Below are 16,584 nucleotides of genomic sequence, written 5' to 3'. Positions count from 1 at the left end.
TCTCACCGATGATGATGAGGAGGAGACACCCATCTCTCTCTCACCTGGAGGGGCAGAAAAGGCCCTTCAGACCCTCCTCTGGAGGCAACAAGAGGTGACATCGAAGGGCCCAGAGAGCACAAGCAGACACAAGAGCTCAGGGGCAAGCGGGACCCACCTGCCCCGCCTGGACGGTACTGACAGACCCCCGTGAGGACATCCCACTCGAGAGGGGCTTGAGGGGGAAACACCCGAGCCCTGGCAGCAGGTGGGATTTAGAGGACTCGGAGGCAGATTCAGGCCCTGAAAGGCGGGCAGGCGTGAGAAGGAGGAAGGGCACGGGCCTGTCCTTGCCAGGGGGAGGACACGCTGCTGCCGGGGCGGGGGGCGGCGGGACCGCGGGGCGAGGGCGGCGCAGGGCCGGGAGCGGCCACAGCCCAGGGAGGGAAAGAGACGGGGGGAAGGGAAGGAGGTACCGCGACCCGCCGGGCCGGGCCGGGGCCGTACCTGCGCCGTGGCCGAGCGCGACCCCCGCGCCGGGGCCGCCGGGGGCTCCGCACCGCACCGCCGCCGCCGCCACCGGGGGGTGCCGGAAGTGGCAGTAGGGCCGGCGGCAGGGCGGGCCCCCGCCCGGCCCCGGCCCCCCGGCGCTGAGGAAAGGGCAGTCGATGCCGCGGAAATAGCCGGTGGATCTCAGCATCCCGCCGGCTGCGGGGCGGGGAGCAGGGCCGGGGCGCCGGGGAGGGGAGAGGAGGCCGCGGGCGGCGGCGGCGACGCGCTCTCGCCTCACACCGCCGGCTCCGGCGCCGCCGCCATCTTGGAAGCGCCAGGCCCGGCGGCGAAGCCCCCGCGACGCCGCTGCCCGCACAGGGCTGCCCGCGGCGCGCCTGAGCGGAGCGCGGGGCGGGGCCGGGGGCGGGGCTAAGGGCGAGGGCGGGCGATGGAAAATGGCGGCCAGAGGGAGGCGCCCGCGCTGAGGTAAGCTCGGCCCGTCGGCCGCCTCCCTCGGGGTGGCGGGGCCTGCCTGGCCTCTGCCCGGCGGCTGCGGGCCTGGGGGCACCGGCGGGTGGAGTCTGGGGTGGGCCCTTCCCTCAGGAAGGGGCCTGGGGCGGTTCCGGGCCCCCGCGGGCTGCAGGGGGACGAACCCCCGCGGCTGGAGGTCAGTCGCCCGTCGCCCTCCCGGAGCCACAACTGGCGTGTGACCAGTTTGTAGGAGGTACCGAGAGTATTTCCCAGTTCAGCTGGTTTGGGGCACGCTGCTGCACCCGCTCCCCCCAAAGCGGCCGCAGAGCGAGGGGAAGATCGGGTGCAGGCCCCAGCTCTGCGGCCACCCCATCCTGCTGCCTTACACCCCGGGCTGGGCCACCTCTGCTCCACCCGAACACTGAACACCGCCAGGTCCCTCCTGCTGCGGCCAGAGGGACAGCCCTGGGCTCCTCACACTGTGGCCCACCACCCCCAGCATGGCCCACTGCCCCCAGCATGGCCCACCACCCTCAGCACAGCGTCGGCCTTCAGGAAAGCAGCAGAACACCAGCCAGGTTTTGGTAGAGGGACCCGAGGCAGAAATAACTCACCTGAGGCCACGCAGAGGAGTGAACTCACTCTGCGCTTCTCCCCGCCGTGAAGACCCAGCCCTCCCTCCTTTTCCCCAAGCAATCGTCACACCCATATTTACCAGTGGGGAAACTGAGGCATATGGTAAATAGCAATCTGTCTGTGTCGAGTCGGCACCAGAGCAGGGACTTGGAGCTGGCCCTGGGGGGGTTCAGGCAGGTGAGGGGCATCTGCAGCACCTGGGAACCACCCAGCAGTGCCCCTACCTTGAGTTTTCAGAGGAGGGAGTCTCCGCCTTCAGCAGATAAGGCTGTTTTGGGACGACAGCGAGCAACCAAGGCCTTCGAGGAGAAATCCCATTAAATGGAGCTGGAAGCCCCAGCCCAGGGAGAAGGGATGATCCAGGAAAGTCTCATCGCTTTTGAAAGGAGAGATGGGAGAGAGGGTGGAAAGCGCTGAGGCAGTGCAGGGAGCCAGCTAGATGATATAGAGAAAAGTGCACAAGGAGGAGTCATCCTCGGCCCCAGGGAAGGCCGAGGGAAAGATTACAAAAGTCATGTTTCATAGTAAAAAAAAACAAACCCACTTTATTTTCAAATACAGCACCGCAACAAGGTGATGATGGTGCCTCCTCCCTACCCATCGCTCCCCCACAATGTCCCAGCAGAGCGAGTCTGGGAGCTGAGGATGTCAGGAGAGGAGCCCACCACCATGCCTGGCCAACGTGCAGGGGGGAACGGGCAGGAGACCGATGCCCCAGCACTGCCGAGGTTTGGAGGCGAGCAGCTGCCAGCCCCGGGAAACCTGAATAATCAATAAAAAGCTTTTAAAAAGCAGGAAACACCAGGAGATCAACAGCCTTCCCTCCGGCAGAAACGTGCAACCAACACAAGGTGCTTTACAAGGTACCCAGGGAGGGCTCGTGCTGAGCATCCCCACCCACACTCCTGCCAGCCAGCTCCCCGCCTCCCACAAGTGCTAGAAAAGCAAGCTATTCTTTCCCCCCAAAAAGAAAGCATTTTTATGATATAGATAAATCTATTTTATATAACTTCAGCTGTAATAGAGAGAACTCTGTAGAAAGACCACGTGCACAGACACACGCTGAATAACATTTTTTCCCTTCCTTATAATTCTTGCCCCATGCTTACTCAACTCACACGCTGGCAAAATAAAATAAAATAATATAAAATAAACCATTCACTTCTGTCCAGACCTAGAGGACCCCACATGGTTAAACTGTCCTTTATTGATTGATTCAGGCCAATCTTGTCTATGCTTTTGCTTCCCCATGTGGAAAGGGGCAGCTTGGTTAACTGGGATGCCCACTCAGTTCCCAGTTAGCAGCACTGGAAAAGGTCCCAAGGGTTGCTGCATACCCTGAGGCAGCCCCTCTGAGAACAGGGACACCCAAATTCACCCATCCTGGTGGATCCGAGCGCTCCCCAAGCTCGGCACCCCAAACTAGTCCCTCCAACCCTGCAAGGATCTGAACCCCCCACCACAGCCTCCCAGATCAACTAATGAATCCCCAAGACTGACCTCATCCCCCCCCAAAAACCTCCCAACCCCTCTGCAGAGAAATGAGGGGATTTCCTCAGCCGCTTGTCCCCGGGATGCCTGGCTGATGCTTGCTCTGCCTCCTGGCACAGCTCACGTCAGACAGCCAAATGTCCTGATTTAAGTTAAGGAGAGGAACAACCTCAGAACAGGGTTCGGGCGTGTGGCAGGGTTGTCACAGCACTTTCGGTCCCAACGTGGGGCGAGGGGCAGTGTGGACAGACATGCGCCAGCGCAGCCCTCATTCCCGAGGGCATCCTAACGATGTCCTCGGGAGCGAGGGCTGTGCTGGCACATGTCCCTCCACATTTTTGCCCTTTTCCTCCCTGGGGAGAGCCAAGCAGAGGGATGCCACCGCATCTGGGCCGAACCCATCCCCACGACAGCCCGTTACTGCTGCTGGGTGACAGCGGGGACCTGCTCCCTGTACTGGGGAGACCTCGCACTGTGCTGGGTGTCCCCCAACACAGCAAGGACTGAACGGAGGATGTGACACAGAAACGTGGCTCCAGACCTGCCATGGGGGATGCTCACAGTTTGCTCACCGGGGTGGAAGGCCAGATCCAGCCCTGGGACAGTTGGGGCTCAGGGGTGTCCCCAAAACCCCACCCACCAGCCCAGGCCCAGCCGCAGGCAAAGCAGCCCCTGTGGGGAACAGGTCCCTGCCTCCCTGCAGCTGATCCCCACCCCACAATAAACCCACAGCCAGGTGCATTGGGTCAAGGTTTTGGGGAGAAAAGAACCAAAAAAAAAGGAAACCAGACGGAGATGCTTGTGTGGTGGGAGCCTCCCGCCTTGCAGACCTCCACTCCCTGCTTGTTATTTTGCATCACCGTAAAAAAGCACCTCCTGGGGCAAGTTTCGGCTCCCCACAGTGGGGGTTACAGATTTTCTCTCCATCCACACGAGAACTTTCCAGTTGTCCCAGCACGGCCCCGGCACAAGGCATCAGCCAGGAGTTTGTGAAGTTGGAGAAAGAAACAGGGCAGTGGGAGAACGGGGGCTTCCCCAGAGCTGCTAAAACGTCCTCAGGCAGGTTCATCTCTTCGCAGGGATGGGCTATTTGATGCATGGGGTGATACCCATCCTGGTACTCCTGGTACCCCAGTCCCGGTATCACCCACATGTATCCCGCCACAGTCCATGTCCCCCATGGGAGACTCCTCCCCAGCCCCACTGCAGCATCCCACTCACCCCCCAGGCCCCCCGCCATGGCCAGGGGTCCTCCGTCCACGTCCTGGGGCAATGGCCCGGCCACCGCATCCCACACTGCCCAGCCCCAACCCACTGGGTATCGGCCAGTCCGGGGAGGACGCTCCAGCTCCCCAAGAGTGCTCCCAGCCCCCCAGGGTGCTCCTGGCCCCCCAAGACGATACTCTGGCCCCCCAAGGGGATGCTTCAGCCCCCCAAGGGTGCTCCCAGCCCCCCCACCCGGGACTCAGCCCCCGGCCCCGGCTGTGTGGTCCCGCATGTGCTGTCCAGGCGTCGTCGCCGCAGGGCTGTGGCAGCCCGTGGGCCTCCCTTCACCGTCCCAGCCTCCAGGCATCGCTCAGGCATAGGATGACAAAGGGAAGCTCACAGGGGGCAGGGGGCCGCGACCCCACAATCCTCCCGCCGAGCGCTCCTGCAGACGGAGGAGAGACGTGAGCCAGGAGGGGAGGGAAGGGGGCAGGAACCCCAGGGGAGCTGGGGGATCCCCAGCCTGTGAAAACCAGTCCACAGACCTCTCCGGTGTGACCCGCTGGACCCGGTGCTGCTTCTCTGGGGCATTTTGGGACATGGCGGGCATGCAGGGTGCGAGCGGGGCCACGCGCTTGGGCAGCGCTGGCTTTTGCAGGGGGGTTGTAGGCGAATGTGTGGGTTTGTGTGTGCAAACCCGAGGGGGTGAGGAGTGCGGCACCAAAAGGGCAGCGCATGGGAGTGTGTGCACATCCACATATGTGTGCGTGTGCATGTCTGTGCCAGGGTGTGCGCACATGCGTGCACAGCCACATGTGTGCACACGCGTGGAGGTGAATGCGTGTGCAAGACTGTGCAGGTGTGCACGTATGCGTGTGCAGGTCGCTGTGTGCTTGGATGTCTGTGTGCAAGTGTGAATGCGTATATGAGTGTCTGCAGGCACACGCATCTGTGTGTACATGTGTGTGCACGCACACACGTGTGGGTGTTTGCACACGTATGTGCACAGCGCAGAGCTGCGTGGGTCCATCCCGCGGTTGCCCACCCACAGAGACCGGGCCCAGGCACCCTTCCCAGGACCCAACCCAGCACAGGGGGACCACTGGGCACCCGCCACCCCTGTCCCACCCCAGCCAACAGTGCAGGGTGCTGGGTGCCCCCCCTGCACCCCATGCTCTCTCCTTTCCGTGACGCGATGCCACACTCACCATCTCTCACCAGGGAAGTGCCGGCTGGTGTCTGGGCGCAGCCGCGGGCACGCCGGGATGCTCACAGCGTCTGTGCTGCTCAAGGAGCAGGGAAAGACGGGCCTTGCTCCCCCAGACCTGCCGCCATCCCTGTCCCCAGCTGTCCCCCACCGGCCCCAGGTCGTTGCCTCACTCACCTGGCAGGGTAGAGCCAGGGGCTGCTGCCAGAACATCCTCTCCTCTCCTTGTCCTTCCCTGTCTCCTTCCCTCCATCTTAGCCAGCGCCGTGCAGAGCCCCTCACCCTGGCATCCCTCCTCCAGTGCCCTCCCCTCTCCCCAGCCCGACCACAGATGGGATCCTTCCCCTCTGCCCTTTTATACTGTCTTTGTTCATATGACAAGCACGTGAAAAACTAGAGCAGAGCTCGGAAAAAAGCTCCTTAAGATGCTTTAATTCAGTTTCCTGGATCCCATGACTGAGCTCGGCCTGTGAACGGGGTCTCATGACTGTGGCACGCAGGCCCTGGCCATCAAAAGCCTCATTTATGCCCAAAAGAGACTTAAACCCCTCTTGGCTGGTCACCCGGTGAGCCCGATGTCCCCATGCCCGGCTTCATCCACAGCCTCGTCTGCACCGGCATCGCACCTCTGCCGAGGGCTCATCACATCATCGCGGCGGGTATCCCGTCCTTTCCCCAACAGGATCCCTGAGACATCCAGTACGTCGTCCCCTTTCACAGCCATTACACGCAGGCACATGCAGGCACCCCCCAGCCCAGCCACGTGCCTGCGACTCTGCAGCGATGGGAGCAGGAGCTGCCTGTGCCCCGGCTCTCCTGGCCGGGGACTTCAAAAAGACCCGGGCGGACGCCTGCCCCGTCCCCTCTCTGCTGTGGCTGCGGGAGGGACTTTGGGGACACTCTGAAGCCTGACTCTGCCTTTCCCTGCCTCCGAGACCACAGTTTCGGCAGAGTCCCCCTCCAGGCACCAAACCCCATCCAGGTCCAGCCCCAACCCAGCCCCTTTCCTTCCCCATCCCCTCCTGGTGCTCCCAAACCATGGCACCAGTGGTGGGGACAGAAGTGCCGTCCCAGTGGCTCATGGCCCAGTTTGGCCCCACTGGTGGGGAACACCGCACCTAGGACCCCCAGGGCAGGTCTGGCTCATGGCTCATGCCTTTTGGGGACCCTGCAGCTCACGTATGGATTAGTGCTTCTCCCCTCCCTCCTCGTTCCAGCTGCTCGTGCCCGGGTGAGGACAGAGCCTGAGCCCTCTCAGGCCAGGAGCAATGAAGGATCCAGACCCAAAAAGTTCTGTTCCCTAATGACCAGGGATCACATCCATGGCTCCCCATCATGGAGGTGGCAGCCAGCGACATCCAGCTCACCAGGATCCCATATGCCTGAGCTGGGTCTAAATTCTGGGGATCAGGCTGAACTTTTCTGTCTTTTTGCCCTATTTTTTTTTTTTAAACTGAGACACAGTAAACACAAACTCAAGCCACCCCGACATCCCCCTGAACCCAGCCACTGGCTCTGAGATGTCCTGCCGGCAATGCAGAGCCGCTCTAAAGTATCCGCAGCTCAACAGGAAACAGGCAGCAGTAAGAGGATAAAAATACCCTTGGTACAAACAAAACGTCTCTATGTCAGGATTAGGGTGCCGTGGGCTGCTCCAGCCCTGCTAATCGGGGCTGGGGCCGGGGGGGAGCCGGGCTGGGTGACTGCGGTGGCTTTGGCTTCCAGCACACATGTGAGCTAAAGGCTCTAAAATCACCCGGCAGCTGCGTGCGGTGAGCCAGGGAAGGGAGGGGAGGGCTGGGGGATGCTCAGGGAGAAGCCAGACATCCCAGCTCCTGGACACCAACCCCATCCTGGAAAAAGGGAGTAACCACCCAGAGCCCCAACATCCAACTCCTCTTCTAGCTCCTGCAGAGCCCCAGCGCCAAGGAAGGGTCCCCCCTCCTCTACTGGAGCACCCTGGTCCCGGGGGGTGTATGGTGAGTGATGTGTGGGGAGCTGGGGGTCCCATGCCCCCTACTTCAGCCCCCCCATGGCCCCCAGCCCCAAACAATAGGTGCATTTGAGTGCTCTGAGCGTGGGGCTGCGGCGAGGCCCCACCGCAAGGCCCCTGAGCCCCTCCGAGAGCCGCCTAAGGAGATTATCGCTCCTCACATGAGCCCGCCGGGCCCCACGGCCTCGCACTGGGGAGGAGGGGACATGAGGGTGACAGGGACAGAGAGGGGGGAACCGGTGCCTGGGAGCCCCGTCAGGATCCCTGTGGACACAGGAAGGAGCAGAGCGGTGCTTTGCTCTTTGGGTTGGGGTGCGGGATGTCCCGGAGGCAGGAAAACACACGGATACTTTGAACAGCTCTTCCCAGGGTGATTTCAGAGCAGGGGCTGACCCAAAAAGCACAAACCCGAGCACTCTGCCTTTTTGTGGGGCAAAACACCCCGTCTGCTGGCAGGAGGGCACAGTGGGATGCCCCACACGCCTGCCTCCGTGGCCAGCACACACCAGCAATCGCAGAGGTCCCCATGCAGCCAGGGGCACAGCTAGGCGCAGAGCAGGTGAAAAATAAGATTTGCTCGCCCCAGGGCCACCCTGCCCGCTCAGGACCATGCTGCGTCCCTTACAACACTGGCCCTGGTACACTGCCAGGCCATGGGGACGTTCCCCTTCCCCTGCGGCACACCAGAGCTCCCCGTGCCACAGGTCCTAGGAGGCTGAGGCCATCCTCCACCACCACTCCCATAATCCCATGGGATCCCTTAATGAAATGGGATGGGCTGGCAAGGGAACAGGCCCCCATTGTCCCCACAGCTTGATTTGAAGAGACAGACCTTTCCAGCCTGGTCCCAGGGGACCAAGGGCTCCTTCCCCACCTGCTGCCTGGTCCCCGGAGGAGGGTGACAAGCGTTGGGGATCCAGCCAAGTGCAATTCAGCAGAGGGATTGTCCAGCGGGGAAAGCCGAGGGGCCGGATCCCACAGGCACTGGGGCTTGGTCCCCTTGGCTGGGTCACAGGGAGGCAATCCCAGGTGTATTCAGGGAAAGGGCACACACGGGTAAAACATTAAACCTCTGCTCTTTATTTGGTGCCTGGTTTCCTCGCCCCGTTTCCCGAATGCACCATAAGCAAGCGGTACCGGAGGATGTTTTCCAGGGGTGACCTGAACATGGGGAACGCTCCAAGAAGGCAGAGCAAGGCCAGACTGTAGAGGGCATGGGGCAGGGGGCACGTCCTCCATGCATCCCCAAACTGCCACTGGGGACACGGCTCTGCCCCAGCCACGGGGCCAACACCAGCATCCCGCCGCCACCAGCGCTGATCCCGGGAAAGCTCCGACGAGAGCAGGAACTGCCACCTCCTCCGTCCCGCCCCGCAGCAATGCCAGGGAGGGGGCTGGGCCCCCAGCCCCTCTCCAACTCGCCTTATTGCTATAGTCAGAGCAGCAGAGCAGCCAGGAGGAATTCAGGAGTTCGCTGTTTTAGGAGAGAGGACAAGGACATGTCCAAAGCCAAGGATACGCCATCAAGAGGGTGGGCTCTCATCTTTCTGGGGAAGGGGGAAGGAGGGAGCTGCCATCTCTTGCCAGCCCGGCCGGTGGTGCCAGCAGCGCCGGGGCTGACACTGGGAGGGAGGAGAGTTGTGCTCGTGTCCAAGAGGAAACGCACCGTCCGCTCCAGGGCCTCCTGCCCTCTCCCGAGCCTGGAGCTGAGGCTGTACAAACTCATTGCACCTCCAGCAGCAGGGTCTGGGGAGGGACACCGGGAGAACTGGAGAAACAGGCAGAAACCCCCTGCCCGTCCCCCCGCCCCGCAGCTAGTTGCGTTGGCTGGCCAGCTCCTGGGAGATGAATTTCCGAAGGCGCTCGAGGTACTGGCTGTAGAGTTCAATGTCATTGTGCCCGGCCCCATCCACCCACAGCGGCTCCACAGCCTTGGGGCAGCGTTCAAAAAGCGCCAGGCCATGGGAGAAGTCGATGACTTCGTCCTCCGTGCCGTGGATGATGAGGACAGGAGAGGTGATTTTGGAGATCTTCTCGATGCTGCCAAGAAGGTGGGTGGGGAAGAGATGAGAGAGGGGGGTAAGTACAGGGATCAAGGCACTCCCATTCCTCCTGGCCCCCCAAAACACATTCCCTTGGGGAGAGGGACCAGGAAATGCTCTTTGATCACAGCAGAGCATGGGGACACAGAGCTTCTGCCAAGGGTGAGCTCCGAGACAAGATATCCCCCAGCGTGACAGACAAGTACCAGACAGCAGTGACAACAGCCCTGTGGGACCTAGGCAGGGCTGACGGAAATCACTGCAGGACAGTATAAGCACAGCCCTCCCCGTGTCAGGATCAGCCGTGCCAGGCTTTGAGGAGGGGAAGCACAGCTGTTCTCAGCCCGGCCCCAAGGGCCATGCGAGGCCATCAGGATGCAAAGCGTGGGCTGGTGGCTCCCAGCCACAGCTTCCAGATCGGGGACTGTCCCTCGGGCCCTGCTGGCCTGACTGCAAGGGAGAAGCGAAGCAAGAACTCGTCCCACCTCAGTGCTGCCCTTCCGTGCCGCTGCCCCTGCCATCTGCAGAGGCGGGGAAAAAAGCCCAAGAAATTACTCTTGGGGGAGAAAGGGGTCCCAGGGACCACCGGGGCTTGTGATACCTGACAAAGGGCTGGTGGCACAGCCCCAAAGCTGGTGGGCAAAGACACTGGGACAGGATCACCAGGAGGTGATGCCACCAGGGGACGTGGGGTGCACACATGGCATGGCTGTCAGGAGGGGGCACGGTGACCCCAGGGAGGGTTACGATCCCCCGGAGGGGACCAAATGCAAGGCAAGAGGATGCCGATGGGCGTGTTTAAGCCTATCATAGGAAACAGGTCCACAGTTTTCACCATAACCCCTCTTCATGGCCAGGGCTAGCATCCAGGACAGAGCTGGTCTGGGTACTGCCCCTGCAGAACTGACCCATGTCCCTTCTCCTCGGGCCACTCACTTGGGGAAGGCATCAAACCAATAGGTCTTCTTGGTCTCAGGGAAGGCGACTCTCATGCCAGAGGTGAGTGGGGAGTGGAGCACGATGGCAGCACACTCGTAGCGGGAGGCCAGATCAACCGTGGGCACCGTGCCGATGCTTTGTCCATATAAAATAATGTTCTCTGGGCTGATCCCATACCTGGGAGAGGAGAGGGCAGGTCAGCACCCAAGCACCAGAGTCACATCGCCAGGAGATACAGCCCGGGGGGTCACCTTGCTCCGGCCACAGCACCCTGCAAGGCTTCCTGGGGTGGGGTGATGGGGCTCTGTCCCCCGTCTTCCCCCAGCTCCTCGTGGCTGGGCCCAAAGCAGCTGCCCTGCACCACCGGCAGGACCAGCCAGCAGCCAGGGCTGAGCTGCTAGACGAGTTGTGGGGGGTGTGAAGGCTCACCCTTGCCAGGAGCAGGGTTACGGGCAGGTTTGTGGACCCCGGATCGCAGCCGCATGGGGCAGCCCCCGGTTCCCGGGGCATGCTGCAAGCCAGGCCTGGCCGCAGGCAGGGCAGAGGAGGCAGAGGCCATCACGGAGCTGCACCTTGAGCCCGGCTGGGCAACTGGGGCTGAGCACAGCCAGGGGAGAGCCTGGGAACAGCACGATGGGGAGCACAGCTTGTGCCAGTGCCCCCAAGCAAGGTCATACCCCCACAGCATCCCTGCCCCTCTGGGTCACCCGGCCCGCTCCCCCTGCAGCTGCTTTCCGGCCACCCCTTCCCGTTACGAGTGGCCTGGGTTCCCTCTCTGGGAGATTTCCTGTTTTCCAGACTGCCGGACCACAGGGTTTTCCTGGACGTCCTCCCTTCCCCCTGTCCGGCGCCCTGCTCACCGCGTCCGCAGCGCCTGCCACGCGGCATCGATGTCGGAGTAGAGGTTCCTCTCCGAGGGCTTGCCTGTGCTCACACCGTAGCCCGAGTAGTCGTAAGAGAAGATGTTGCAGTTGATGCGGGTGCCCAGCCCGATGTAGAAGCTGCTCATCTGCCCCAGGTCCACAGCATTGCCATGCGAGAAGAGCACCGTGTACCTGCAGCACCAGGGAGAGATGAGCATGGCGGGTTAATTGTGGACTCTGCTGCGGTGCTGCCGCGCTGCTGCCGCGCTGCCTGGCCCCACCAGCAGCTCTCGGGGACTGATGTGCCTGGGCAGCACCAGCCAGGACATCTGCTTCAGAGGCTGAAAACCAAACCCCAGGACACGAAGGGCCAACACCTCTCAGGTCCTCATGACACCCCTGGTCCAACCCCAGAGATACCCAGACCCTCCTCACTGCCCGGGGCCAGGGGCTTGCTCCCAGCAGAAACAGGCAGCCCGAAGGCAGGATGATTCTGTTCAAGTTTTTGAGTCTATTTTTGGTAAAAAGCTCAGGATTTGGGGCTGTTTGCCCAATGGGGATTTCAAGTAAGAGAATTCTGACGGCGGCTTTTTTTCTCTCCTGAGTCTGGCAAGACACCAGATGCTGGGAGAGAAGTGAATTGTGGGAGTGACAAGGCACAAGAAATTTCCACCATAACGGGAAAAACAATGTTAATCATAAAAATTAACACTAATATCTCATTGATGGAAGCTTGGCTCTCTTCTGCCAGAGAGAGGGAGCAGGACCCACTCCCTGCTGAGCCCCCACAGTTGATCCGAGAGGTCTGCAGCCAGGTTGAGCCTCCATGTCCCAGCCTGGATGCCTCAGAAAGCCCCAGCAGGAAGGTGGTGGCAGGACAAACTGCAAGGAGGACAGACAGAAAGCAAGACCTGATGTCCTGTGGCGTTTGGGAGGGATGGATCACCCCCAGGCCAGGCCCTTCCCTCCAGCCCCGCAGCCTGTGCTAAAGAGCCGCTCCTGCAGGCTGGCTGGGAGCGGGGCCAGCACCGAGCCTTGCCGCGGCAGGGCGCAGGCCGGCGGATGTGCAGGCAGAGCAATCCCCCTACCAGTTTCCTCTCTAGGGACCTGCAACACACACAGGGACAGAGTGGACATCCCCACTGGGCAGCCTGTGGAGGTCTCCTTTAATGCAGCTCTCCAACCCCCACAAGAGCCATCCCCCCTCGCCCAAGCCCACCCAGTGGGTTTGAAGCCCACGGCAAGCTGAGGGCAGATCCAGGCTGCATTCCCCTGCACAGAGGTCTCTGTGGACACCGTTCCTTGGAGGGCACGTTGCTCCTGGAAGGATACTGGTGTGTGGGGTCAACCAGGGCGCTGCAGGCTTTGGGCCCTGACCTCCCTCCGCACCTGAACCCCCATGCTGTGTCACCAGCTCAGGGAGCAGCTGCCGAGTCCCCTCCTGTCCCCGCGCCATCCCCTCATGCCTAGCCACTGGCAGCCAGGAGGGGGGTCTCTGTCCCACACCCCAGGCTGCCCCTCTCCAGCTTCCCAGTTTACGGACCCGTGGGGGTGCCCAGTAGCAGGTTGTGCTTAAACCCCTCCTGGCTTTCCTTTCTATCACTTTTCTTGAGGAATCAAGTGCGCCCATGAATTAGACTAAACGTGCAGACCCGGTTCACCGCAGGCAGCTCCTGGCCGGCACAGGCTCTCACCCATCCACGTGGTCACTCTGGGGCTGGGGACGGAGGGCGAGCGGCCGGCACAGACCCCCCAGCGCTCGCCAAGAGCTTCATGCAGACACTCGGTTCACAACCACGGTGTTACGTCACTGGTGTGACATTGGGGAGGATCTGTGGAACAGCCTAGGGAATCCCTACATCCCTACAGCCTCCGGCTTTGCCTCTGCTCCATGTTTAACCCCATTCCCAGCTGCAGCCACAAGCCAGACCGGTCCTGGGAGCCGAGCGCACCCACCCCACAGGATGCCTCCAAACCCCTGTGGCTGGGCCAGCTCCTTCAGCAAGGTACCGGGTCAGGCCGGGGCAAGGAGGTGGCACTCAGCTGAAGGAGGGGAGGCGGCAGGATGGCACCGTGCCCGCCAGCAGTTCACCAGCCCAATGTTGAGCAGGGCAGGGTCAAACCACCGGCAGCAGCGCCAGGCCGGCACATCCACGGGCGACTCACCTGGCACCTGGCACGCAGCGGACATACATGCAGCCGACGCGGTTCCCTCGGCTGCTTTTGGTGACGAACACCTCGATGTTGTCCAGCTCCCGCTGAGAGTACTGGAAATCCGCCCGGTCCTTCAAGTGCAGCTTCCACCGCCCCGCGGCACCGCCGCGCAGGGAGCCGGTGCTGGTGCTGCCCACGGGCTCCGGCTCGGGGACCACGGCGTAGGTGGGCTCCGGGGGCAGGAAAGCCAGTTTGGCGGCGATGCGGCTGGGGCAGGGAGGGCAGCAGAAGAGGCAGCAGAGTTGGCTGATCGACAGCCCGTTCATGACGGCGATGAGGCGAAAGGCAGCCGCGCCTGGAGCGAGGGAGGATCCAAAACGGAGAGAAGCCGGGAACGACAACGGCCCGGAGAGGCTCCGTCCTCAGCCGGCCCTCGGCACGGCTGCCGCCGGCAGTCCACCGCGGGCCGGGGCGCTGGTCGGGGCTGGGACAGCCGCCATCCGTCCGTCTGCGGGCAGCAGCGGTGGCCTACGGGCAGGTCAGGCAGCAGTGAGGACTCTGCAACGGGCACCCCCCAGACACGCGTGACCCACGGCTGGGGACAAACATGCACCTCCCCAGCACACCCACACACCGGCGAACACACGCACCGCACCGTCTCAAGCCGAGAGGCACACCGTCCCCCCCCGCTAACACACACACAGAGCGCACACCCACCGCTCACAGCCCCCACGTTTGCACTGAACCCACGCACCCCCCCCCAAAACCAAGCCTTCTTTAACATGTCCCAGCCCACACACCCCCACACCACGCACCACAGCCCCCGCGCGCAGGCCCACGCTGAGGAGGCGAGGACGGCGGGCGCAGGATCGCACACATACACACACACACTCTCTAAAACGGCCGTGTGGTCGGTGGTACAAAGGACACAGCCCCTCCAGGACCCCCCCTGGATGCCGGCACAGGCCTGGCCGCACAGGCGAGCGGCAGGAGTGCCGAGCTCCTGGAGAAAAAGAGGAGGGGGGAGAAAGGGGGGGAAAAAAAAAAAAAAGCAACTATTTTCTGCAAGTTTGGGCACAGGCTCGCGCTGAGGAATGTCAAACCAGCCCACACCCCAAGGAATTCGCTCCATCTGCTTCTGAAGGGCTGGGAAAGGGGAGGAAAGGGTGGAGGGGGGAGTCCTCCCGCCCAGCGGGGAGGGGAAGGCACTCAGCACCAAAATATGCCGAAATATTCAGAGCGAAGGGATGCCCCGTGCCCTGGCCCTGCTGCAGGCCCTACACTTTAGGGGCCGGGGCTGAATTTGGGTCTCCCTCAGGCTGCTGACCATCCACAGCGGTGCCGGGGCCGGCGTCGCACCTGGCACACCGCAGCCCCGTCCCTCCCTGGGTTTGGCACCCCGCGTGCCGGCGGGACCACGCGCACCCGCGGCGGACGGTGGTGTCCGGCAGCCGCACACCTGCACGGGCACGTCGGGGCGTGGGTCCACGCAGGCAGAGGCAGGCAGCTGCCGGCGGCGCACGCTCCGTGTGTCACGCTCACGCCGTGTGTCACGCTCACGCCGTGTGTCACGCTCACGCCAGGCCGAACCCCGGCACCGGCTGGGGACACGCACCCCCGCGGGCAGGCAGCCCTGCCTGCCCGGCTGCCCTCGCCCCGCAGCCAGCACGGGGGCCAGATCCACACCACACACCCACCCTGACCCCACAGCCACCCACCCACCGCCTGGCGTGGGGGCCGGATCCGCGCCACGCACGTGCACTGACCCTCCTCCCCCCCCTAAACACACGAACACTCACCCCACAGCCAGAGTGGGGGATCCACGCTGCACCCACTCACTGACCCGAGTGGGAATCCCCCCCCACTGACCAGTGGGTGCCCCCACACACTGACCAGCGTGGGCCTCCCCCCTCCACTGACAGGCATGGGGACCCCCCCCAAATACACTGACTGGTGGGGGGGGTCCCACACACACAGTGACCTGCATGGGCCCCCTCCACTGATCAGCATAGGGGGACAACCCCCCCCCAGTGACCAGTGGGAGCCCCCCCCCCCCCCCCCGACCAGCATGGACCCCCCACCCCAAACACACTGATCGGTGCAGCCGCACCCCCCTCCACTGGTTGATGGGGGGGGGCCCCACACAGGCTGGCCAGCGTGGGCCTCCCTCCCCCCACTGACTGCTGTTGGACCCCCCACACACACACTGACCTGTGTGGGACCCCCCCCACTGACCGGTGAGTGCCCCCACCCCCGCTGACCAGTGTGGGACCCCCCCACCCCAGTGACAGGCATGGGACCCCCCCCACCCCACACACACTGACCTGTGTGGGCCCCCCCTCCCCAACTGCTGTGGGCCTCCCATGCACACACGCTGACCGGCGTGCCCCCCCCCCCCAACAACGGCTGTGGGCCTCACTTCCCCCACTGACCCGTGTCGAACTGGAGGACCCCCCCCAAACACACACTGACTGGTGGGACCCCCCCCCCCACGATCACTGTGGGCCCCACACACCCCCACACTGACCTGTGTGGCCCCACACACACACACACTCAGCGGTGTGGCCCCCCCCACTGACTGCTCTGGGCCTCCCCACCTCCACACAGTGACCGCTGCGGGCCTCCCACACACACCGACCCGTGTGGGCCCCCCCCACGACCCCTGTGGGCCCCTTAAACACATACACCGACCGGTGTGGGACCCCCCCCCCCCCCACTGACCCGTGTACGGCCGCCCCGGGACCCCACAGACGCCCCCAGCACCCACTCGTGCCTCCCCAGCCGAGGCAGCCCCGTGTCCGTGTGTGCCCCCCCCGGTACCTGGACATGATCCGCCGCGGCCCGGCCCGGCCCGGGCCCCCCCCCCCCCCCCCGCGTTCGGGGCTGCCGAAGGGACGGGCGGCCGCTGCGGTCCTCCCAGGCGGGGGCGGCGCTGCACAGCGACTTGCCTAGCCCCGCCCTCTCTTCTCCAGGAAGTGACGTTTTCGCCCCGCCCCCGTTGCCAAGGGAACGGCGCGGTCTTCCCTCGGGGTTGCTTTCTCTTCATGGCTGCCGGGGTGTCAGCACCCAGGGACGTGCCGGGGGCGGGGGAGGAAGCCCACGGATAGAGGC

General features: G+C 63.4%; 2 protein-coding genes and 1 long non-coding RNA gene across 6 annotated transcripts in view; 1 reads left to right on the top strand and 2 right to left on the bottom strand.

The window, feature by feature from the left end:
- Positions 1 to 775, bottom strand: part of REXO1 (RNA exonuclease 1 homolog) — a 42,312-nt gene extending 41,537 nt beyond the window's left edge. For 2 of the 3 annotated variants that reach the window (XM_052800873.1, XM_052800875.1), the window contains exon 1: positions 487 to 771. In XM_052800873.1, coding sequence (XP_052656833.1) covers positions 487 to 679 — 193 coding nt within the window. In that variant the 5' untranslated portion in view covers positions 680 to 771. Of the gene's footprint in view, positions 1 to 486 lie in introns of all 3 variants that reach the window. The other variant, XM_052800876.1, reaches the window with a different exon arrangement.
- A 129-nt stretch (positions 776 to 904) lies between these two features.
- LOC128147805 (uncharacterized) lies at positions 905 to 2,732 on the top strand. Its single transcript, XR_008237110.1, has 2 exons — positions 905 to 957; positions 2,140 to 2,732. It is a non-coding gene; the product is annotated as an uncharacterized LOC128147805 (long non-coding RNA).
- Positions 2,733 to 8,532: 5,800 nt separating this feature from the next.
- On the bottom strand, positions 8,533 to 16,425 carry ABHD17A (abhydrolase domain containing 17A, depalmitoylase). Of its 2 annotated transcripts, none has more exons than XM_052801995.1 (5): positions 16,294 to 16,425; positions 13,486 to 14,001; positions 11,317 to 11,511; positions 10,454 to 10,633; positions 8,533 to 9,515 (listed from the first exon to the last, which is right to left on the bottom strand). In XM_052801995.1, exons 2-5 carry the CDS (start codon positions 13,797 to 13,799, stop codon positions 9,290 to 9,292), a joined length of 915 nt encoding a protein of 304 aa, XP_052657955.1. In that variant the 5' UTR covers positions 13,800 to 14,001; positions 16,294 to 16,425; the 3' UTR covers positions 8,533 to 9,289. The 2 variants fall into 2 exon arrangements, with proteins under 2 accessions (XP_052657955.1, XP_052657956.1); XM_052801996.1 differs by having other exon boundaries at positions 13,486 to 14,031; positions 16,294 to 16,412.
- Between the last annotated feature and the right edge of the window lie 159 nt (positions 16,426 to 16,584).

Source organism: Harpia harpyja, chromosome 11, assembly GCF_026419915.1.
Source record: "Harpia harpyja isolate bHarHar1 chromosome 11, bHarHar1 primary haplotype, whole genome shotgun sequence".
Taxonomy (NCBI): Eukaryota; Metazoa; Chordata; class Aves; order Accipitriformes; family Accipitridae; genus Harpia; species Harpia harpyja.
The sequence above is the reverse complement of the archived record's forward strand: the minus strand, read 5'-3'. Positions and strand labels throughout refer to the sequence as shown.

Bases quoted from the DNA above. Each gene is read 5' to 3' on its own strand.
- ABHD17A (XM_052801995.1), bottom strand. From the start codon at position 13,799: ATGAACGGGCTGTCGATCAGCCAACTCTGCTGCCTCTTCTGCTGCCCT. The intron at 10,634-11,316 runs GTGAGCAGGGCG...CTCCTCTCCCAG, and splicing joins TGGCAGGCGCTGCGGACGCG to GTATGGGATCAGCCCAGAGA. The intron at 9,516-10,453 runs GTGAGTGGCCCG...CCTTCTTGGCAG, and splicing joins TGGTTTGATGCCTTCCCCAA to CATCGAGAAGATCTCCAAAA.